This window comes from Exophiala aquamarina (assembly GCF_000709125.1).
Source record: "Exophiala aquamarina CBS 119918 chromosome Unknown aczIA-supercont1.3, whole genome shotgun sequence".
Classification (NCBI taxonomy): domain Eukaryota; kingdom Fungi; phylum Ascomycota; class Eurotiomycetes; order Chaetothyriales; family Herpotrichiellaceae; genus Exophiala; species Exophiala aquamarina.
The window spans coordinates 4179630-4202733 of NW_013550585.1; the positions used below are offsets into that span (position 1 = coordinate 4179630).

At 51.4% G+C, this 23104-nt stretch overlaps 5 protein-coding genes across 5 annotated transcripts; 2 read left to right on the forward strand and 3 right to left on the reverse strand.

Moving 5' to 3' along the window:
* Positions 1-1872: 1872 nt before the first annotated feature.
* On the reverse strand, positions 1873-4751 carry A1O9_05061 (uncharacterized protein; the record flags this gene model as incomplete). The annotated part of the gene is made up of 3 exons (XM_013407347.1): positions 1873-3374; positions 3427-3622; positions 3672-4751. 3 exons carry the CDS (start codon positions 4749-4751, stop codon positions 1873-1875), a joined length of 2778 nt encoding a protein of 925 aa, XP_013262801.1.
* A 483-nt stretch (positions 4752-5234) lies between these two features.
* A1O9_05062 (uncharacterized protein) lies at positions 5235-6731 on the forward strand (the record flags this gene model as incomplete). Its single annotated transcript, XM_013407348.1, has 1 exon — positions 5235-6731. One exon carries the CDS (start codon positions 5235-5237, stop codon positions 6729-6731), a length of 1497 nt encoding a protein of 498 aa, XP_013262802.1.
* Positions 6732-7950: 1219 nt separating this feature from the next.
* Positions 7951-9126, reverse strand: A1O9_05063 (2-oxoisovalerate dehydrogenase E1 component, beta subunit; the record flags this gene model as incomplete). The annotated part of the gene is made up of 1 exon (XM_013407349.1): positions 7951-9126. One exon carries the CDS (start codon positions 9124-9126, stop codon positions 7951-7953), a length of 1176 nt encoding a protein of 391 aa, XP_013262803.1.
* An 863-nt stretch (positions 9127-9989) lies between these two features.
* A1O9_05064 (uncharacterized protein) lies at positions 9990-12309 on the forward strand (the record flags this gene model as incomplete). Its single annotated transcript, XM_013407350.1, has 3 exons — positions 9990-10250; positions 10301-10514; positions 10565-12309. 3 exons carry the CDS (start codon positions 9990-9992, stop codon positions 12307-12309), a joined length of 2220 nt encoding a protein of 739 aa, XP_013262804.1.
* A 577-nt stretch (positions 12310-12886) lies between these two features.
* Positions 12887-15084, reverse strand: A1O9_05065 (uncharacterized protein; the record flags this gene model as incomplete). Its single annotated transcript, XM_013407351.1, has 3 exons — positions 12887-14254; positions 14315-14972; positions 15035-15084. 3 exons carry the CDS (start codon positions 15082-15084, stop codon positions 12887-12889), a joined length of 2076 nt encoding a protein of 691 aa, XP_013262805.1.
* Positions 15085-23104: the final 8020 nt, after the last annotated feature.

Genomic DNA, 23104 nt, shown 5'->3' on the forward strand with positions numbered 1-23104 from the left:
CAATATGCATGGCATCGAATTGGCGGTAATCTATAGAAATCGGCGTCTTTACTACTACGATCACATCGAATCATCAGCCACGAAAACTTCCCTCACCAGACAAGGGAAGCAATCTTATGACCCATGAGATTCTAGCTAAAGCAAAGCCGAAATTCTATTTTCTGCTCCTGCTTGGTTGTTGTTGCATAGCGATGGCGTTTATTGAAACCAATCCAGCGTGTCCTCGTCTTCATCTTCATCTTTTTATGAAGCGTTGATTGGAAACTGAATCAGAAATTCCTGAAATGATAAATATATACCCTTAGACTGGCTCTTCGAGTTGTTGGTATATATAATATCACATGCTTGTGATAAAGGAGATGCAGGAATTGGATGGACATGAAAAGATTTGGGATCAGGACGAATGATATCAAGCATAAAATCAAAATTTGAATACTACTACTCGATCAATCGATCCATCTCTGCATCCATCGACTAGATTGGAAAACGCCGGTCTCTTTCTGTCTCTCACCCATTATTCATTACGTACTAGGGCGAACTGAGGTACTTACTTGGCACAGCAGCTTGAACTTGCGTGCGATATCCGCCATGGGCGCAATGAAATTGATTCTTCTCACAGATTGGTTCCAACAGACTGAGTCCCATCCCACGTGACGGCCCGAAGAGCCGCCCAGGGCTGCTGGCCCCCTATGTCGCCCCCCTATGTCGCTGACGCTCCTTCCATTCATGCCTATGTGCTCCGTGCCTCGTGCCTTGGCAGTTACGCGCAGACGTTGTCATTCCTCAGATCCTCTCAAAGAACGATTCATAGTAATGGCATGCTAGCTACCTAGCTATGTACCGAGGAAGGCAGATAAGGCAAGTAGACTGAGGTGGATGGGGGGTCTCAATCTGCGGCAATGAGTGGTCAAAGGCAGAACCAAGTAGGCCCCACTATCAGGCTTTGGATAAAACAGAGCACAATGTATGGGGCAAAGTAGAGGAGTTCCTTCGTCTCCTTGGCCAATGTCGCCGCCCACGTTGCTTTGCCCATCGCACTCGTCATAAGTAACTCACAATTGTAGTCAGAGATTTCGATTGTACGGCTTGAAAACAGAGGGGAGTCTGAGTCCGGCTCAGTTGCGGCATTGGTTAGTTCCGCCACGGTGCATGGCGCAGCCAGGACCTTTTGACGGCTGGGTCGACCTTTCTATTTCGAGGAGACTGAATGCTAAGCGTAGGGTATCGGGGTCCCGTTTCTGAATCGCCACGAAAAAGAACGTCCGCCTTAGTCATCCCTTTCTCGAATGTTATATATTCCATCTCCCTTCAAAAGGGCTTCGCCAAGATCGAAAAGTCCAACCGCTGCACATAACTGGAGCAGATTGGCTGGAAAGTAAGGCAGATCAATATTGTAGGGCGTGGGGAGGAGGGCGATGAACTCTGTCATGGACTAGAGTGAAGGCCTTCGATATCTGTGTACACTTTGGCTGAGTTGCATTACTGGGTGCAAAGAATCCTGTGATGGAAGGGAAAGCCCCTCCATGAACGCAGATGTAGACCGGGAAGACCGTTGTTCAGCCTCATGCAATCCAAGTACGGAGTACTATGGAGCATTACAGAGTGAACCCCTAAAGCCACAAGATGTCATATACGCTGCCCTAGGCCAGCCAATAGCCTAAGGAGCACAGGCAATCTTTGCTCATGCGGTGGGAAGCTGTCCTCCCTCGTCGCGCAAGGCTCGATCTGATCCCCCCAAGTCGTCTCTCTAGCTCACGCTTGCTTTTGTTGGGTAGCCAACCATTCTCGGAAATACCCCCGAAATCCCTTTACATAGTCTGATTTCACACCCCGTGACTTCGCCGCGAGGGTGAGGGCGAGAGCGCGCAATCGTTACAGCTCAGCAAAGACTTGTTTCAGGACCTCGCGCCCCTTGTACAGATTTTCGACGCGGATCCGCTCATTGTCCAGATGGGCATTGTCGCTTGCCTGACCCATGGGGAACATGGCGGCTGGAGCGTTGAACTCATGCTCTAGAAAGCTTATCGCGGGGATGGAGCCGCCCTCCCGGATCAGCAATGGCTCTCGCGGTAGGTTCGCAAGCGTGAAGCTTCCGGTCGACTCCAATGTGGAAGCACGTCGTTGAGATGGTCGTTGAAGCGATGCGTGCTGGGCCGTGGAACTGCTGATGGAATCTCGGGACATTGCAGAGGCCGGGAAGGAGCGTTGTGCACCGCTCGGGTTCCAGACATCGACAATGGCTGATTTGAGTGCCGTGTAGATCTCGCTCTGCACATTCCCCAGCCATGGGTCTGCCTTTGATCGGATTTCAACCTCGATTGTATTCCCGCACTGGAGTTTTGCGAATTCTCCTTCGAGATAGCTTTTCAGTCCGTTGGCGATTTGTTCTGCTGTTTGTGACGGTACGATGCGGATCGATATAGTGGCTTTGGCAGATCCACTGATCGTGACTGCCGTTTTGGCCTCCGGAACTTCGATCCGGTGGACCGTCAGATTCGGATATCTCCATCGTTGCATGAGAGACAATGCAAACGCCTTTTCGTTCTTGATCTCTGGGTGGCCGGGAAGGAGGGAGGAGGTGATCGCCGCATACGCCTTCACCTCGCTTTCAGACAATACGTCCACTGTATCGTAGAAGTTTGGAATCGTCACCTTTGTTCCCGAAGGTCCAATCAGGGTTGCCAGTAACACAGTAAGATCCTTGAGTGGCTCGTGTTGCACGGATTTGCCGTCCACACCGCTGTGCAGGTCGGGTTTGTTCGAGTTGATCGTGATCGACGCATGAACAACGCCGCGCATTCCAAATGTGAGGCAAGGTATATGATCATCGAGCCAATAACTGTTGGACAGAAGGATAAAATCAACAGGTCCAATGGCATCGTGTGCAGATTGCACTATTTGGCGAAAACCCCTCGAACCGGCTTCCTCTTCTCCTTCTAGAAGGAATGTGACATTGCACGCGAGAGAGTTTTGCTGCACCAGGTCAGCAACCGCATATATCGCGGCAAGAATAGGTCCTTTGTTGTCAGTGACTCCCCGGCCGTACAGAAAGCCACTCAAGGCCTGAAGAGTGAACGGGTCGTGGTTCCAAGTTGTAGGACTCGCAGTATCGAACTCTGCATCAACAACATCGTAGTGGCCGTAGAATAGCACAGATCGTGTGGTTTTGGAAGGCTTGGAAGCTCGGAATTTGGCCAGCAGAACTGGATTAACACCCTCCTGCCCGGGCGGCGATAGAAGAGTAGAAGTTGCTCCAAAAGAATTGCACTGTTTGCGCAGAAACGTTACAGCATCATGACAGTCACGGACCCAGGTTGGATTAGCTGCAACGGTTCGGTAGGCAACGAATTCTCGGAGTGTGTTCACCAGCTCATCTGGACCATTCGTCAGTCATCTGGTAAATCAAAAGTTGGTCAAGTGTCATACCATTGCTGCGTGTTGATGAGGCCCCTGCAGCATGCTGCTCACCATCAGCATCCCAGACAGAGAGCATGCTGTCATTTCCTCCTGTGATCAGGATACCATGATCGCTTTCAGTGGTTTCAGCAGTGAGACCCATTGCCAAGATCTTTCCATCTGCTGCCTTCCATGATTCTGTCTGTGCGAAGTGGTCATTGTATCTCTGGACAAGAGTAAGTCACAGACATGCAGAAATCCGAATACTCTCTCACCTTCACCAGACCTTGGCTGGTCCCACAGAGGATACTGTCCGTGCTCACCAAGATTTGACTGATGTCTCCGTCTCCAATTTGGAGTCTTTGAACCAGTTGATTGGACGCAAGATTGTATACATTCGCCACACCATCGGTTAAACCAGCAAATAGGAAAGAGCCCCTATAGGCCAGACTCAGCACGTTGGGACCTGAGTTTTTGAATTTGTGCATCAGGATGAGACCTTCCATGCCTAATGAGTCCAGGGACCATAACTTAATGGTGCCATCCCCAGCCCCGGTTACCAAAACTTCCTCTTCGCGGTCGTGTGTGAAGAGACCCTTGATGAGAAGCATGCAGTAGACATAGCTTTTGTGGGCGTAGGGAAGATAGTTGCTACTTGGGACAGTTAAGGCCCGGCCTCCCAAGTTGTTCAGTAGTCCTGTCGTACCATCCTCGTCCGAGATCACGTTGACGCTTCCTCCCGGTCCTAGAGAATCGAAGAATCGATGCTTTCGAGAACCCGGGGAGAATGAAGCGGTTGGCGACTTTATGGAGGCATCAGTACTGAGTCGATCCCATTGAAGACTGGAGTTTTGAGCACCCCATAGAAGCACCTGCTTCTTGGTCGAGTGGACGATACAGAAGACATCACCGATCTCGAACTGAGAGTACAAGGAGTATAGTCTCTGGAGTGTTTGTGTCGACCATACATTGACGACGGAATCAGCACCTGTAGAGAAGAGAAGTGATCTGTCGGCTGACAAAGCAAGACCTAGCACGCTTTCTGTGTGAGCCGGCACTGCGGCCAGAAGTTGATATGTTTCGAGGGACCATGCGACGATGCTGCCGCCTTGAACACCCGCAAAGAGCACATCGTCGTCAATGGCAATGGCTTGAACGCTACCCGGAGCTTCAATCCGATGCCCAGGAATTTTCACGTGCGGGCTGCGAGCAGCTGGAGTCGCAAGTGAAGATTCTGCGTCAGAGGAGTCGTCGCTCTCATCTGGCTGCTGTGCTGCTGATGCTGTCCTATGCCGCAAAGGTAGGGTATTGGACTGACTCTGCTTTCGGGCCTGGTCAGTCGCGGCTGTGGCCATACCTAGAAGGGAATATCAAGGCGACGGGGATGGAGATAGAATTGGCTAGGTGGGATGAATTGTGTGGCTCACAAGCTGAAGCGTGCTATTCCGTAACGACGGAGTTGGGCGAGGTGGAGACTCAGACTCGCCAATCTGGCACATGGTTCACGGGTAGACAAGTCCCATATGATCTCATTATCCCGGACCTGGTTACTGGTTAATTGAACCTCACTCAATTGTTGTTCATTGAATTACCCCTGTAATTGAAAATTTGAAGAAAAAATAGGAGGGACTTCAATTCTTGTGGGTGCCACCCAGTGCTGTGGCACAAAGCAAACATCAAGTCAGCCGGTGTAGGTCCTGGCGATGGCGTGATGCCGGGCTCAACTGGTCACATTTCTTCTGCTCAAAACTCCCAGAGCTTAAAAAGGCTACCGGCCTATGACCACAAAGCACTCTTCACCGACATTGACATCGCTGTGAGAAGTAACTACATCAGTCATGACTCCGGCAGAGAAGTCTCCTATCATACGCCTCGGGCCATACCGACCCACGGTTATTCTCCATGGTGGCGCTGGGGCGCTCTCGCGAGACAAGCTTCCTCCTGAACTTTATGCTCGCTATCATGCTTCACTGCTAGAGTATCTGACACGCACTCGGAAGCTACTCGACTCAGGAGCATCCGCCCTAGATGCGGCGACTTATGCCGTGACGCTTTTCGAGGATGACCCGCTTTTCAATTGCGGCCGGGGTGCTGTCTTCACTGACAAAGGCACCATTGAGCTTGAAGCAAGCATTATGGTCACGTCTCTGAACCCTGATGGACCGCCCGTTGGAGCTGTCAAACGTGCTGCAGCAGTCAGTCTTGTCAAGAACACTCGGCATCCCATCCTCTTGGCCAAGGAAGTCTTAACAGCATCCGACAAGGATCAAGGACTCGGTGGCACAAGCACTATGCATTGTCATCTGAGTGGACGAGAGCTCGAAGAATGGGGATGGAGCGAATGTGGTCTAGAGAAGAAATCTGATTCATGGTTTTGGACCAAGAAGCGCTGGGACGAACATCGGCGGCTGCTGCATCCAGATACTCGGTCACTCGATAGGTACACGTTCGAAGACCTTCTAGCATCTGCCGATCCACTCTCTCAGCTTCGTCGTGATGATGCTGACATAGATATCGATTTTGTCGAAGTTCCTAGTCAGGGTACCGTAGGGGCGGTAGCCCTTGATTCGTGGGGAAATCTGGCTACGGCAACATCAACAGGCGGCTTGACGAATAAGAGATCCGGTCGCATTGGAGACACTCCCACAGTAGGGGCAGGATTCTGGGCCGAGGCTTGGGAGGAACATGTTCCAAATATCACGCCGGGCCTGCAGATTGGAGTGGCTTATCCAAAAAGACGTCTTCTCGAGCAAGCTTCTGACTTTCTCTACAAGTACACCAAAGCCCTGTTAGGGCCTTGCCTCGACCCACTGCGATTGGAAGGAGAAAATAGCTATCACTATATCAACGGTGCGCCTCCTTCATACTCCTCAGTGGTGGAGAATTCTTTCATCACTCAACCATTTACGTCCCACCCAACCCCGACCGTTCGAGGGGAGGTGAAGCAGCGTCGTGCAGTTGCATTATCAGGGACCGGGAATGGTGATTCCTTCCTACGCACGAATGCAGTACGAACCTCAGCCTCAATCAGTCGATTCTCGCCGCACTACGTTCCGTTGTCTGATGCAGTCAAGCTAATCGCAGGCAAGAACGGTGAACTACAGCGATCGGCAGCGGACCGTTGGGGGCGAACAGGTGAAGGTCAAGGTGGGATCATCGGCATTGAGGTCACCGACAACGCAGCACATGGGTCTAATCATTCCTCCACTGGCAAGCGAGGCAAAGCTGTGTTCGATTTCAATTGCGGTGGGCTCTTTAGGGCATATTATGAAGATTCACAGGAAGTGGACGGTAAGGAAGTCCCGAAGGTGGCTGTGTTCAGGGAAGATTATTGACAGGAATGCACGCCGAACTCGTGGCTATGCAAGGGGTGCTCTGCACTGTGAGTTGCAACCTGACACAGAGTTGAGGAGACATCTTACTACCGCAAGCAGTGATATAATAAGTGGTGAGATGTTTACTGTACAAAGAAAAGACATTGCATCATACGTGTTTTGTTCGTTGGTCATGCTTGCGCTGTCTTTGTTCTTGGTGATATCTATATATGGAGTATGGCTGGTTGCTATTGAATCAGCCCATGCAGCCAAAACTTCTTTAAGACACGATCTCAGAATCCAAAAGCATCTTCTCATGACTAGCCGCCTTTCCTCGAGGATAGCGCCATACATTTTGTTTATAAGCAATCTACCAGCATGTCTTCCACTATGAGGACCGGCACCGACACACAAACCCCCTCGAATCCCAAGCGAGTCCAGTTTAGCAAAGAGGTCATTGCACAGTTTGGATATCAGCCTTCCGACCTGGAGACCAACACCAATCTTGCCCAAACGATAGCCGAGCTTATCTCTAGAAATACCAAGAGATGCTGGTACTGCGACCTCGACCTCTCTGAAATGAGGGGACGTTCGAGAAGAGGCCACGTCAAGTCGTGTGAGAAGAGATACCATTCATGTCGCACAGGGGAGGAGGCGGATTCTCGTGCTCAATGGCGTCGTACGGCACTAATGAAGCGTTCGAAGAATGGACAGTTCAAGAAGTAGTGTTCAGTCGTGATATTTGTGTGCCACACGCTGTATTATACATTGCCGATTGTGATGTTGTGAGGAATAAGACACCATGACATCTTCAGGCCTTTTATGCCACACTATTCTTGTCTTCGATGTAGTTCGACGCAAATGTCCCGATGTGTTTGGAGTGTGTCGACATGACCTCTGACCGCACATAGTAGGACGATTGATGTTAACATACATCCGCACAGCCTGTAACTTTTAACATAGGAACTTCGACTTCGGTCCTCGGTTCTACACTTAGACACGCGAGGACATATTTGGTCACCAACCAATGTTTTCACTCCTGTGGAAATGTAGATCATTACTCTCTCGATGCGTCAGGAGCTAGGTGCTGGCCCGAGAGACTGAAACATCGTCCAGGAAGGAGCCATCTAGCCCGGTGGCTTGTACTTCCCACGAAGAAGTCCGTTTGTCATTCTCGAGGTTGAGAATCGAGGTGGACATGGCACCACTAACTCGAGGGATGCCAGACAGTACGATTACCTTAGTACTCCAATGTCCGTTTCATTGCATCGTATATCCTCGTGACATCTGGAATGTTGAACTTCTCGAAAATTAAACCGCAGTGAGTACTCCAACCAGTAACTCTAGCAACAGGTGCTTCGAGTCTCAGGAAGGCAGACTCTTGGATGCTCGCAGCAACTTCTGCACCAACTCCGGCATTGTACATACTCTCGTGCACCACAATGGCACGCCCAGTTTTGTTGACACTTTCCATAACAGTGGCTCGATCCCATGGATAGATTGCTCTGAGGTCAATCAACTCGATGTTAAGGCCTTTGATCTCCTTTTCCAGAGCGTCGATGGCTGCAGAACATAGGTACATTGGCTGTCCGTAGGAAATCACCGTTAAATCCTTGCCTTGTTTGACGACATCGGCCTTGTCTAGTGGTAGGGTATAGGAGTCACGCGGCGTAAATTCTTCCACGGTTCGGTAGAGAATCTTCGGCTCCATAAAAATGACGGGATCCTTTGACTCAAGTATCGAGGCTGTCAGAAGACCTTTTGCTTGTGATGGCGACCTAGGCATGATGACGCGGAGACCTGGGATGTGGGTGAAGAGTGATTCAGGGCTTTGACTGTGGTAAAGGGCGCCATGTCCGACGCTACCACATGGCATGCGGACAACAAGACTTCCACAGTTGCCTCCGGTCCCACCCTCTCGGAACCTAAATTTGGCAGCCTCGTTGACAAGTTGATCAAAAGCAGGATAAACATAATCGGCAAACTGAATCTCGGCGACAGGTTTCATGCCTTCAGCGGCACAGCCAATGGCGAAGCCAGCTATACCCTGCTCGGTCAAGGGAGTGTTAAAGACGCGGCTTGCACCGAACTCGTCGGCTAGACCTTTTGAACACCGAAATACGCCACCAAAAGCGACGTCTTCTCCAAATAGAATGACGCTTTCGTCCACTTTCATGGCATGGTGGAGGGAAGAGTTGATGGCGCCATGAAGATTGAGCATGTCGACAGGAGCATCCTGCGGGAGACCAAAAGCATTTCTGACACTGGCTTGTGACTGATGTAAGACAGAAGTTTTCTTGAAGTCTATCGGTTTGTTCAGGAGAGCCCCTGCTGCTTGACTGGCCCGTCGTGTCTGGGACTGATCTAGAGTCTTCAGCAGTCGTGAGACTGAAGCTATTCTCCGCGAGAAAATCATAGTGAAGCGCACTTATTCAATGAGGACTCTCCTGCTGGAAGTAGAAGGAGCAAAAAACACAGGAAAGGCATCAAGAATAGAGTTGAGAAAGAAGATGTTTTTGTGAGAGATGTTGGCTTTCCGGCATCCGAGAATAAGCGCGATGATGCAGCGGATATCGAGGCGAAGAGCTACACCATAGCCGAGGGGAATCGGGTCATCACGTGCGAGGCTGGGACCAAGAGTGCACAAGGCCGCAAGTTCAACTTCCCTCCTAGTGTGCAATTCGCGCCTAGAATTCTGAAGATCTACGCCGCAAACCACTCTTTTCAGCACCATCTGTCTTATTTCCTTCAGCTGATCGGCGGATTGCCTTGTTGCGGGTCAAAATGCTGAGACCGGACTTGCACGAGCACTGCGTGGGTTTTGAGGACGGCCTCGTACTCATAGAGTTGTAGGTTTACTGTGGAGCTTGGGCTGTGGGTGAATACTGGCCACACCACCACTCAGATAAGGCTGCCGTCTGACCAAGCTCCTTTACCCCTCTCTACCGTGCCGATGGGTCCTCATTGCCTGTCATATCAAAGGTCATTTTAATTTGCCCTCTAGCTCCCCTTCCCGCCTTCTTCACCATTCCACGCCTGCAGTTGCATGCGCCAATCATTTACCAGCCATCATTTCGTCGAGAGTGTTAACAAACTCATCTCATTTCCCCCTTCTACGCAAATCCAACGGATCTCGTGGTCTCTCGACCTCCATCTCTTCCCCTCTCGCCCCAGCAGGCTCTCAGTATCTCAAATCTCATTTCCAAGCTGTTTGTTCATCGGATGAACTCAGCACAGTCAAAATGCCGCACTGAGCACATAGACCCTCGATACAGCGGCATGGCTTCAGCAAGATCGAATTCCTACCTGGCCACGAGGCCATTAGTCCTTGGGCTTTCGAAGATCCTCTTCCTGTCACTCACCCAAATACCATTCGTGCGAGCTGCTCCCCTCCACGCAGCGACGTTGTTCTCCGCGCTGAAAGAAGAGGAAGGAAAGGACAACGACGATCCACAGCTATGGCTTTATCTCACGTTTGCAGCTATCTTGGTCCTCGCGGGAGGTGCCTTTGCAGGCCTGACAATAGCTTTGATGGGTCAGGTGAGTTTACTCGTCCATGTGGAACATCGGTGTGGTTAACAGAACCGCAGGATGAAATCTACCTACAAGTCATTCGTGATTCTGGCGAAGGTGCCGAGAAAAACCACGCCGCCAAAGTTTTGAAATTACTCCAGAAGGGGAAGCATTGGGTCTTGGTCACTCTACTTTTGAGCAACGTCATCACCAACGAGACATTGCCTATCGTGTTAGATCGCTCACTGGGTGGTGGATGGCCTGCTGTCCTTGGTTCCACGGTCTTGATCGGTGGGTGTCTCTCCACAACCTTTATGGGCCGGTCTGCTGACAAGTGATAGTCATCTTCGGTGAGATTGCTCCTCAATCGGTCTGCGTGCGTTACGGTCTGCCTATCGGTTCTTGGATGGCTCCTTTCGTCCTAGGCCTCATGTACATAATGGCCCCTGTCGCTTGGCCTACCGCAAAGTTACTTGATTATCTCTTGGGAGAAGATCACGGAACTGTGTACAAGAAAGCAGGTCTGAAGACTTTGGTATCACTGCATCGAAGCCTGGGCGAAGCCGGGCAACAGCTGAATGCTGACGAGGTAACAATCATCAGCGCTGTGTTGGACTTGAAAGACAAATCGGTCGGTCGTATTATGACTCCTATGGATGATGTCTATACCTTGTCCCTCGATGATGTCCTGGATGAGGTAACCATGAATGACATACTCACTCAGGGTTATTCTCGAATTCCAGTCCACCATCCTGATAACAATTCCAACTTCATCGGCATGCTACTGGTCAAGATGCTCATCACGTATGACCCCGAGGACGCCAAACCCGTGCGTGACTTTGCACTAGCCACCCTGCCCGAGACAAGGCCTGATACAAGTTGTCTTGATATTGTCAATTTCTTCCAGGAGGGCAAGTCTCATATGGTTCTGGTATCTGAATATCCCGGAGATGACCATGGCGCCATCGGCGTGGTCACACTTGAAGATGTCATTGAGGAATTGATTGGCGAGGAGATTGTGGATGAGTCTGATGTATTCATCGATGTACACAAAGCGATCCGTCGAGCCATGCCTGCCCCTACAAGACGGATCTCAAGGCACCTGACTCCCGAGCCAAATGGCGCCCAACCCCCAGCTTCTGATCTGGTTGATATCAAGGAACACGATCTCCTATCTCCTGACGACTTACATCCTGTCCAGACCACAGATACCTTCCCAGGCAAGACGAAAGCAATTTCAGCTCTTCGACGGCACTCTAGTGCCAGCAACAATGCGAGTGAAATACCCCGCGTGAAACGAGCCGCAACAGAGGAGATCATGGAACACCTCAAGCATCTAGGGCCATCAAATCCTGCCCAGCGCCCCAAAGCCACAAGGTATGCGACCGTCAAAATCAAACCCGGTACAGATGCAACTTCGAACTCGAGTGGTCCGGTGGTTGGCGGAATCTCGACTCCGGTGCGCAGAGTCTCTGAATCGATGACGGACTATCATGGAGGAATCGGCGAGGGTATCGTAAAATCTGGAGGGAAAGGCGCTAGTGACGGTGTACAAGCTCTTCAGCATGGATATGGCACAATCTCATCGTCACCAAGCGATAAACGGCCGCACAGTGCAACGAAAGGCATCCAGGCTGATTTACTGTCATCAGACCGACCAAAATTCCCCAATCATGTCAACGATGAAAATGCGCGACCTCAACCAAAAACCAAAGATTCGTCGAGTACGATCAATAGCCTACCTGGATCCCGACCCCGGTCTCGAAGCCCGTATTACCACAGTAAAGGCCCGGCTAGGAGTGGTAGTATCACAGAAAACATCGTGGACACTAACGGGTTTAGGAAAGTGGTGCTGGAAACTACTTCTAGCAGCGAATCTAACGAAGATGAAGACAACAGCGGTGCCAACAAAGGGTATTTGAACCCCGACGGCGGGAAAAGCAGCAATGCCAACCGCTCCGAGGCGAGCCTGCGAAGTGTCTCAGCGGAAACAGAGGAGACAACGACGGCGATTTCGAAAAAGAAGAAGAGAAGACGTAAGAAGCGTGGAAATGGTACCGGCGAAACAGAGCCTCTGTTGAAATAGAAAGGCTTTGCAGAGTACCAGCGCTAGCAGGCGGGTAGACTCACAGTATGCACAGAGATCTCAGGCGTCTGAACTGAGAGCGAGGTACTAACTATCCAGAGAGTTAGCCAGCCAGTCGCATGGCCCGTTCGAGGTCGTGCTTGGGATGTGCTTGTGCTTGTGCTTGTTATGGGTTATCCGACTAGCGCTATCGTGAGGCGACACAAGGATGGCGTTGACTTGCTTCGATTTTTTTTTGGACAACCACATCTCCCAGCTGGGAGGGCCGCCGGGTAAATATATACAGTTTGAATACGTTGGTGCAGAATCAATCGCTTCTATTCAGAGAGCTAGACAATCTCCAACCGAATATGTGCCTGGACACGAGCACTTGGAATACATGATGATCACCAAGTCGTCCCGAGCACATTCAATCCATGATTGGTATGTGCCGTGGATATACTTGGGCCATCATCGTAATCATTATCATTCTTGGTTCTCCTTTTCGTTCCCATGCACGTCTTTGCTACAACGAGCACTAGGGGCTAGCTCCATCTCGCCGACGAACTTCGCTTTCTAGCTGGCAGCTCTGCTCAACTCAAGCCTTCTTTGCAGCCGCCGCAGCCGAACCTTCAGCGCGCTTATTCTTATACTTGTGCTTGTCCTTGCGACTCATGAGCGCCCTTTCCCTAGTGCCTTTGCCACCCTCCCAGAAGCGGCCTGCGCCAGCGCCTCTGCGTCTGCGGATGACGCTGCGGGTGCAGAATCCACAGTCTTCGGGTCGGAACCGCTGCTCGCGACTGCACCAGCCACACAGCATGCGCTCGGCGTGCTCGTTAACATGAGATTCGGCGGCGTCATGGCAGCGGTCGCATGGATAGACGCGCCCACAGCATGAGAAGCGGAACCAGCGATATGAGTGCGCGTAATGGCTGCACGTTCCGTTGGATGGTAAAGGGTTGCCGGTTGTGACGCCGAGGTTCTCGCGCTTGGGTTTGCGGAGGGGCAGAGACTGTGGATCGTGGGTTGCTGTCGACAAGCGGAGGAACTTGACTTCGGGAATTGTGAAGGTCATTTTCGAGTGGCATGATCGGCACACTTGGATTGGTGTGTGACCGCGGACGGAAATCATGCCGGGGGGGCTGGGAAATGGTGTCGAACATGCAGAGCATGTTGGCTGGAAGGTCGAAGGGAGCATGTCTGCGATGGTACAGCCCGTGGTCTCGATGGTGGCAGCTCGTACAGAGTGCTGGTGTAACAGCTGAGGAGTGAAGGTCATCTCAAATGAGCTACAACACTTGGGACAGGATTCGGTGCGAGTGCTCGTGCTGGATGGAGAACGGCCATCTTTTGCTGAACTGCTAAGGCTGGGCTTGATGTTGGAAATGTCGAGTTGAGTTTTGCATCGAAGACATTTTACAGAAAGCGACAGGAACGAGATGGTAAGGAGTTCAATGCCGTGAAGTTCGAGGTTAGGGAATGAGAGAAGAATACCTCTCTCTGGTGCAGTCGACGATGCTGTTGCGCTTGTGTCTGGCAGCGTAGCACCGCCTGCGAGGCCATCATCGTCCACATCAGAATTATCTTCCGATTCTGTATAGTCCTCCGAGTCATATGAATCTGAGCTAGACTCGGAACCTGAACCAGGGCGATCCCATTCTGGGGGCCTTGGAATTACCATGACATGGGGATGATCTGGGTCTAATACTCTCTGGCTTTCCTCTGTTTCTCTCCCTGTTCCCACAAGAGATGCATCGCCAACGGGAGGCCGAGGCAGCTCGGGAGCAGGGGGTGGCAGGATACTTGTCGTTGAAGCTTCTGCAGCGAGAGTATGGATGTTCTGAATGAGATGATTGATGTGTGCCATGAGAGTCATTTCCAATTGCTCACGAGCACGCCTCTCAAAGGACAACTGCACGCCCTCCACCTCGCTTCCGTAAACGCCATTGAGATGGACGGTACAAGGCTGTAGATTGTAGAGCTTGGGCACTATCAACGTTACCTCCTTCAGAGGCTGTAAACTTACCGGCAACCGTGCAGCATTAGCAATATGGACAGGGATATTGAATCTGGTCCCATCAGTACTCTTGGAGAAACCTAGCAGACGGCCCATTCGTGCTTCAAGCTGGCGCACATCTGACTGACGCTTTCCCTTGGCAGCGGACAATTGCTGGGCCGACCATGAAGGGACAGGAGGAGCAACATATTCAGGCCGAGCTGAAGGGGGCTGCACAACTTGCGGCACTACATTTGGGAGACTGGGCTTCTTGTCGGTATTGGTCACAATCTTAATTGTATGCGCCTTTTCAGCGGTCAGGAAGTGTTCCAAGTTCTTGTCCAGGTCGTTCAGTAAAGCCAATAAAGGCTTCCGCGGCGATTCAATGATCAAGGACTGAAAGCCCTTTTCGACATTGATCTGAAAGCCCCGGGCCATTTCGGCGTTAGTGATTCGGAGAGTCGGCGTGCCATTTTGAGGGAATGATGCTGGAATGGTCAGATTGCAATCAAGGCCAGCCAATTCAAAGGGAAAGTCGGGGTCGGATGGATTCAGGGTGAAGGACAAAACGGTGGCATCACTGATTTCTTTCTGGGATGGAGCGAATCTTTTGATCAGTTGACCGATCTGGAATTGGCGGGGATTGGTTCGTTGAAGTTGCGAGACAGGTTTTGGGCTTGGTAATGGCCTGGAAGGAATCTCCGTCTCGCCCGGATTGTTTTCAATTGTCGATCTCTCTGTTTCTCTCACGGTTTGTTGCTGGTCATGTTTCTGCCTGGTAGAGGTACGTGGCTGGGCATGTTGATAGGGACATTGAGCGCCCGCCCGACAACCTAAGCGACAAGATTAGCCATCACGTGGAACAAGCAAGGATGTTGATTAGTTTAGTTGCATATACGAAGGGGCCAGTGCTCAAGTGGGATGGGGGATGGGCGCCAGGCTGACTCTTGATACAGCCGCTGGTACATGTCTTAGGCAGATTGGGGATTAAACCCTTTGCATAAACCAATGGAAAAAAAGGATTCTAAAAGACGAGAGGATAAATACCTTTGTTTGTATTATAGAAGCGGCATACTCGAGATCTCGGAGGAGCTGGAAGTAGATTCGATGGAGAGAGGTGGTTGGCGCTGACCTGATCGGAGCCTAGAAAAGGGGGGATGAATGGTCAACAACTGGTTCAGCATTGGGTCAGCTGAACGAAGGGACAACGCATATTCGATGAGTGAATAGAAAGCATCACTTGAGCCGAACAAGGGATTCGATGTGCAGGCGCCTGACAGCATTGCGAGACGCAGCGGGCGGCCCGACGGGCCTTCTCGTTAAGGGATATGTACAGGGGGCTTGTGGAGTGGCAGGACTTGGTTACGCAGGCGCAAGGCAACCAAGTTCCAGGAGAGATCAACCAAGGGAATGAATATTGGTAGGGGGCAAGAAAGGGACCAGCTTACTGTGATTGTCGTGTGACATTGATGTGTGAGTTGGCGAGGCACTACAACAGGAGGGAGGCTGGATCAAGGCCAGGATTGGTTGGTATATGAGTGCTGGCGTTTAGATCGGCTGATGGTCGGCTCGGTTATAGAGGCGGGAAAATGGGACGGAGGAAATAGAAGTCTGTAACGTGCGGAGGGGGGGTCTGGGAGAGGTGGGGTGGTAGCAAGCACCTTTAACAAGAGGCGGTGCAGGGATGAACGGCGGAATCACAAGAGACACCGTATAAAAAGAGAAAGCGGAGGATGGAGGAAATGGACCAGAATGGAAGAGACGGAGTGATAGACACAGGCCAGTGGCCACCTCGGTCCCTGTGGAAAGCCTGAAGAGTCAAGATTGATCAAGTGACTCATGGTGTTGATCTTGATCTTGACATCGGAAGACCACAATTACAGATCATTGGGTATTGATGCTGTGATTGCTGCTCTCTCCTTACGACTACTTGACGTGACTCTGTTTGAGTCAACAATTGCGAGGGCGTTGGTAGCTACGCGTAGTAGCTTGCACCGTGGGCTAATCTGGAAGGCACGAGTGTCCCAGTTGCGGCGGGGTAACTGCCCGAACATCAAAGTCCAAGCTTCTTCGGGTTCAAGTTGTTGCTCGTGACTTGGGCTGTGACATCATTGTTGAAGGCAGAGGAAGCCGCAGTCCGCCAACTTTCTCAAACCTACGCCCAACAACACCTCAAAGTAGTGACAGTACGGGGGAATGGTAATCCTAAGGAGAAAGAGAACTGAAGAGAGACCAGGTTAAGAAATGACAATACCAGATCCAGTATTCGGTATTTGGTATTATTCCTCTTTCCATCTTTCATGGCATTACACTTTCCGAACAGTACGGGCATGGGGGGCAACAAGCACACAAAGTAATGCGGGAGAATGGTTGCTCAACGTGATTAAACAAGTGGCTTTGAAGGTATCTCACACTTCACCTTCAAATGGCCCCAGACACCTGAAGCGGCTGCAGGTACCCTTAATTCCCTCCCCGCTGATGAATCACGAAAGCACAGCTTGAGCGTTGTCGCATAAGCAATTAATCCATGACGCGACTTGCCATATCACCACCTCCACGCATGACGCGAGGTCCTCGGTAGGATTACACAGTGCATGATCCTTTATCAATTGGGGTCTAATGTTTGATGTGACCCTTCAACGCAAGGCTACCGCTATGTCCACACTTGTTATTGGCACGTGAGCGGTGTGGCTATGGTACTCCGTACTCCGTACTTTGTGCACGAAATGCCCCAAGTTATCGAGGGACGAGGGGGACCTACCGCATCAGGAAAAGTCCTATCATCCTTGCAACCTGTCCTGTACGAGTACCCCTTTCTCGCTTGTGCTATTAGGTTACAGCATTTCTTCACAATCCCACGTTCACATCTCATCACCTGCGCCTACGAGTACGGACGTACCACCCCCACCATTTCCCCCTTGGCTGGAGGTGGCATCGGATAGAAACGTGGCTGATTTAGACCCAACCTACCGAGCACATCGTTCCATCTCCCGAAGCCACTGGCTCTTTTGTCGACAGCCACACCTCCGTTAGTACCATTGCATTGCTTTTGACACTGGTTCCATCTTCGAGCACAACCACCTATCAGGCCCCGTTCACTCCGACACCCTGGACATGTCTGCTTCTGGTTGGCTGTCCGAAGCAGCACGCCACCATCAATCCTCTGCCAGGTAGATTTCCGCTCGAATCTGAAAGGACAATATCGAGTCCCAACAATTCCAGCAGTATTAGCTTCTATCGCACCACATGCCAATGAGCACTGGAAACGTAGGGTGGTGCGTGAATTGGACTGTCAGATATGCAAACCCCGGTTAGCAACAAAAAAGGCGTCCGCTTGATCATCCCACAGCAGGATAATCGAATAATCATACACGAAATCCATTGTCCTCCAAGGGAAGGCGTAGAAGTGCCTCATCTCGACTGCCTATTTCGAAAGTTTCACCCTTATAACCGGGTAAGGTGCCAAGCTCGTTGAGCACTCTCGAGCTGATCTGCAGGCTGCCTTACAAGTTACACCAGAACAGGCGCGCGATTTCCATGGCGTATATCGACCTGAGTCTAAGACACTCCAGGAAGGTGACAAGTGAGTTTATGCACCAGTCCTGCTATCAAGGCAAATCAGCTCTCTATGGTGATTGTCTCAGCCTTGTCGGAGGAGAATCAATCTCTGGTGCTAATTCTAATTATCCGGACCATGATTGCATGCCTTGAAGAACGACTGACAGTCGGAAGGTCCTGCATTCTACGAAGGACCGAGCGCGGAGTATCCGCGCTCGGTACTCGGACATAGGGAAAGGAGCCGCTCAAGATACAGGTGCCTTTTCTTCAGCGATCGCTCCTTCCTGTCTCTGACTAGCAATCGCCTGGGGTCAAGCGCCTTCCCAAAGGGGTGATGTTTCTCGTTACTAATCTCGTTTCGTTAAGGGCTCTCCATTACAGAGGATTCGCCCTCATCCTGGGTACGGTGCCAGCCACTTCTTCCAGAGAGGTTATCAGGCTTCTCAACGCTCGGTAGCGTTTGGTTGAAACGCAAGAGGCAGATGGTAAGGCCCACTTGCAGTCCATTGCGGGTACTACTGAACACGTGGAGGATAGCTTGAAGCGCCCCAAACTTGGAGCGGTCCGGTCCCCCGGGCGCACTGTCAGGCCTCCCTGAGTTAGACGACAAGTGCCGGGCTAAGTTACCGACGCCCGATCATGGAGCATTATCCTTCCAAGTCAGGTTTGACATGATCGCGTGGTTCATGGATTACGAGTAATAAGGAAGCCATGGATCAAGTTTCCGTAGAACCCTGGTTTTGAGCGTGAGGGATTCGAATCGATGCAGTGGTCTCTGTATCGAGTACCATGTCATCGATTATAACGTTCGGCGGCGCGACTTACCAGATGAAGGTGCAGGAAAGTGTGGTTGCACAGTTGTGCCCGAAGGGATCGCCTCATCGAACACGCTCCGTCCCGAATCTAGTGATGACGCGTGCCCTCAGAATGGTCACGCGTGTTGATCATTCAGCCAAAAACAGAGACTCGGTTCAGCAAGATCTCCTTGATGGATGGTACCGAGGCAATCTCTTTGCAAATACCGAATAGGGTTGACTTTGCTGAAGAAAGCCTTTTGGTAAGCGTGGAATCTCGAATACTCCGTTGAAATCGTGATGCACCACCATGGCAGCTGACCAGGTCTCGGGTATACCCTAGGTACGGACCAGGTGTCTGTGATAATTCCTCATACAGGGACATAGCCTCACCGTAAATCGACAGTACATTAGACCAAGTTCATAATCTGGCTCCTTAGATGTGACGGGGCGACAACGTCCCAAAACCCTTCTTCCGGTGGACGTTTCAAGGTCTGAGCTTGCAGTACGAGTAAGCGAATTTCAGATCAGAACTGACCAACTATTATTTGAGGACTCCGGGGATCTGAGGAAGTGCCGAGTATCGATTGATGAATTGGGTAAATGAATATCCATCTAACTTCCAGAGCCTGGTACTCGGCTCTGCAGAGGCCCCTCAGGCGCTATGCTGTGCTATGGACGAGGATCTGCTGTTTAAATGGCGAGTTACTCTGTACTCCGTAACCCCGGACTCCGTGCAGGCTGTGCTAATCTGACACGCTTTGGACCCCGTTGCTGCATGCACCCCGGACTGCCTGGCGGTCCATTATAACGACCCACGGCTCACTCACGCTCCAATTTTCAAGGGGGACCGTGCGTCCTGGTCCTCGCGGGGATTTCGGATTGTTTCCCTTTCACATTCCATTTACGACAGTTGAAGAACGATTTACCCGCCCAGCAATCCTGCTTTTCCTTCCATGCGGCCCTACTCTTTCCGGTCCCTCGTATACTAGCTGGCTACCTAGGCACTGCGTTAGTGACAACTAGATGTCTCGGTGGGGTCAAGTCAGGATGGGCCTGTGCCGGTGGGTGGGTGGGACTGATCCGCTGGCATTGTTCGGTCAACGTCCGGAAACAAAACGAAACGAAACCATCGCTCAAGCTTAATGGCGCACAAAGGAGACTCTGCCAGAGCCCTGGGCAATTACGAGTCGGACAGCATCAGGCAGAATGCAAGCACAGAGTATCTTGCATCCTGGAGCAAACCAAGAAATCCCACATATATATGAAACTCTGTACTGTAACTTTGAATGGAAAGGAGGGGCAGGACTTTCCGAGCCCAAACTTGTATGTATGTACTCGTACATGTGTAGGTGGAGCGTGACGTTTTGCGGAGGGCGTCGTGAAACCGTAGGATCTTAAACCCTGAGGGACTGACGTCTTGCACCCCCTCTCCCCACCGCAAATGGCCATTTTCCGGGTAGGTTTCTCAGCCTCGTCTCGAGCGCCTCCGGCCACCGCAATGCATGACCTCATCCAATGAAAGATCGACAGTATAGAGTGACGGGGAGAAGGTAATAGAGAAAAGATGATGCACACGTATTTCATCAGTTATGACAGCCGCATTATGGTCCGGTGTATGTGGCTTGTACCCGGGACGGACTACACTACTCCGTCTTTCAGCACGACGTTAGTTAATAATTTACCCGGCTAGCAAGGTAGCTGGCAATACCTCGTAATGAAGCCGGAAGAGACCGTGTGATTCCCGCCGTCGGGTGGCCTCCGTGACCACCTCGTCCGGAGCAGTTCCACGCTGAGAAGCCAATGACAGTCGCCCTGCGGCTTGCTTCCCAGGGTCCATGTCCATCCCAATCTGGGACGCGGCCAGGACCAAATAGGCAGTAATGGTGCACGCAGGCATTGAACGTCTAGTTGACTAGCTGGATATTGGTTGGTTGGGAACTCCTGAGGACACGGACTTAGGGGGCATCCGGGTTGGCCTGCTAACCAAAACAGAAATCGAAAACTGAACTGCAGTGGGTGGTGGTGGGTTGTTGGTTATTGCCGAGGTGTCTGCCTCTCGACGGAAATCGCACGGCAATACAGACAGACCGCTTGCTGGATGCTCCGTCCGGGTGATAGGATGATACCTTTGAGATCGGATGAGGTGAGCCGACCCCACCGGGGATAGCGCGCGCTCTCTCTCGCTCGCTCTCTCCATGGAACATTCGTTGTCATTCTCAGGCCGCCTTCTGATTGCATGAAATACTACTGTCCTCGTACTCCAGAAGATCAGAAGATCTCGGGGCACCGTTTCGAAGAAAATTGAAGGTGCAGTTGTACCAAGGAGTTGTTGATCATGCCATCAGCATGTACAATATGTACCGTAGCATCCTGCGGGAGCTTGGGTGGCCCCTGGGTACCTACCCGACGCAGCTCGGGGGGGCCACGACCGAGTGCACGGAAGGATAGTACCAGTATGGACGGAGTTTGTAGATCCAAACGGAGCCCTCGGGCCTCGGTCCTCGGTGGAATTCTCCCGCAAAGAGTGAAACCCAGTGGTCTGAATCATATCGACTCCTGATCATCCATCCGCTTGACTCACTCATGCCAGGCAGCATTCTGTATGAGACAGAGACCCAGGATTTTCCTGCATGGCCTGTGACTGTGATTCCCCGGAGGCTTGATTTGTCATTTGGCCCTCGCCCAAGGTTGTTCTCCCTTCGGACATAGAGACCGAGTTCACCAATTCAGTAAGAAAATATACATAATCCCAAGTCCTCCGTACATAGTCCTCCGTAGTGTTCTAGGCACAGCCTCACTTCACTCTCAGCCGTGCCCACATTTTTATTGCCCCATCCTGACGCCTCAGACTTTTCAAGCGAGGTGGAGAGTCAAGAGTCACGACAACGACAGCGACGAGATGAGACGAGGCTGGAAGCCCAGAAGCTGGACTACAGTAGGGACTGACCTGCACATGCACATGTGATCTTCAGGGCCCATTCACCTCACCGCACCTCACATCCATACTAAGTACCCACATCATTGTTCTCGACGAGAAGTTGGGACGGCACGTCTAGTCTAGAACAGACCCTCCCAAATTTACCCAAAAACACAACAACCACCACCACCACCACCATCGTATCGAATGAAACAAGCACAGTAAATTAATTGGTCGTAGATTGTTCGAGACTATTCCTCCTCCATGCCAAGGGCTGGTTTTTCAGCCTTGGCCGAAAGGTCCGTTGGGCCCTTCTCGCCTTCGCCGGCGAAGTTGCCTCTGGCTCCACCCCGCAGAACAGATTCCTGTAGGGATGTTATTCTTGCTTTTGCTGTTGTTTCACGATTCGTCCCACATGGAGGCCCCCGGTGCGCATGGACGGAAAATCAGATGACCAAGTGAAGGAATTTCCCGACCCGTTTCCCCGCAAAGCCTTTCGGGTTGTCTCTTCTCTCACTGGTGCAGAGCGAGGGTACTGTATGTACGGAGGACGTACCGGGGCGCACTTTGATTTTCACAACGCATCGACCTAAGCTCTTACACGGTGACCACGCTAACTCAGCAGGCACTTAATTATCGTCGCATGGATTTCCCTGCGGGAGTTGCTTGCGAGGAGACCGGTGAAGATTCGCTCTTCTCCTTGAACTAGTCGGTCAGATGTCTTTCTTCATTTCGTCCAAGTGCTCAGTGGCAACTAGCGCGGCGAGTCTGCTATTCTGCTACCACTTCGTACTCGTACTTTGCAGTCTGTCGGTGCCCAACCCGATGGTGATTGATATTCACCAGTGACTCTAGGCCTCAAGCAGCCGCGAAAGCAAGGACATAGTAGCCTAGGTATCACCCGCCTTTTCCCAGTTCCCCCTTGGACCCGAATGATCCCGCCTCGATCATCCGCTTTGATTTGAGTGCAAAACAACTTGTAGTCTTGCTCTTATAGACGTGTAGATGAGAGAGGAGGAGCTTCTCATTAAGTCGTATGCAAGCTCCTTCTCAGTGTAATCGACAATGCAGCAAGCATCGTGGTTCTCCTGGGTCCGGAGAGGGAGGCACAGCACAGCGATATTCGCAGATCACTGCATTCGGACCCGCGAACCTTGCATCTTCAAGGGACTTGGGACCCCCCCCCCCGGGTCCCCAAGTACCTCTAGGGCATCGTTCACGCGGGTCATTCTCGTGCCCATCCGTGTACCTGGACATGTACCTTATGGATGCCAGGCAGGCCATGGCGAGATCAGCTCTACTATTTGCTGATTCAATCACGGCCACTGTTGCTGCCGTACGGTGGGAACATGATCAGCATAATCTGACCTTCATCCTGGCCATTGTCTCCTCTCTGTGGGTGATGGTGCAGAATAGGGAAATGTCTCTGCTTCAATTTGTAGATCTCCATGAAGCGGATTTGAGAATCCCATCTGTCTGTCGACTCGTTTACTGTTAGCAGGCACTCCGTACTCGGTACACAGGTCTGGATCGTCGGTGGCGTAACAA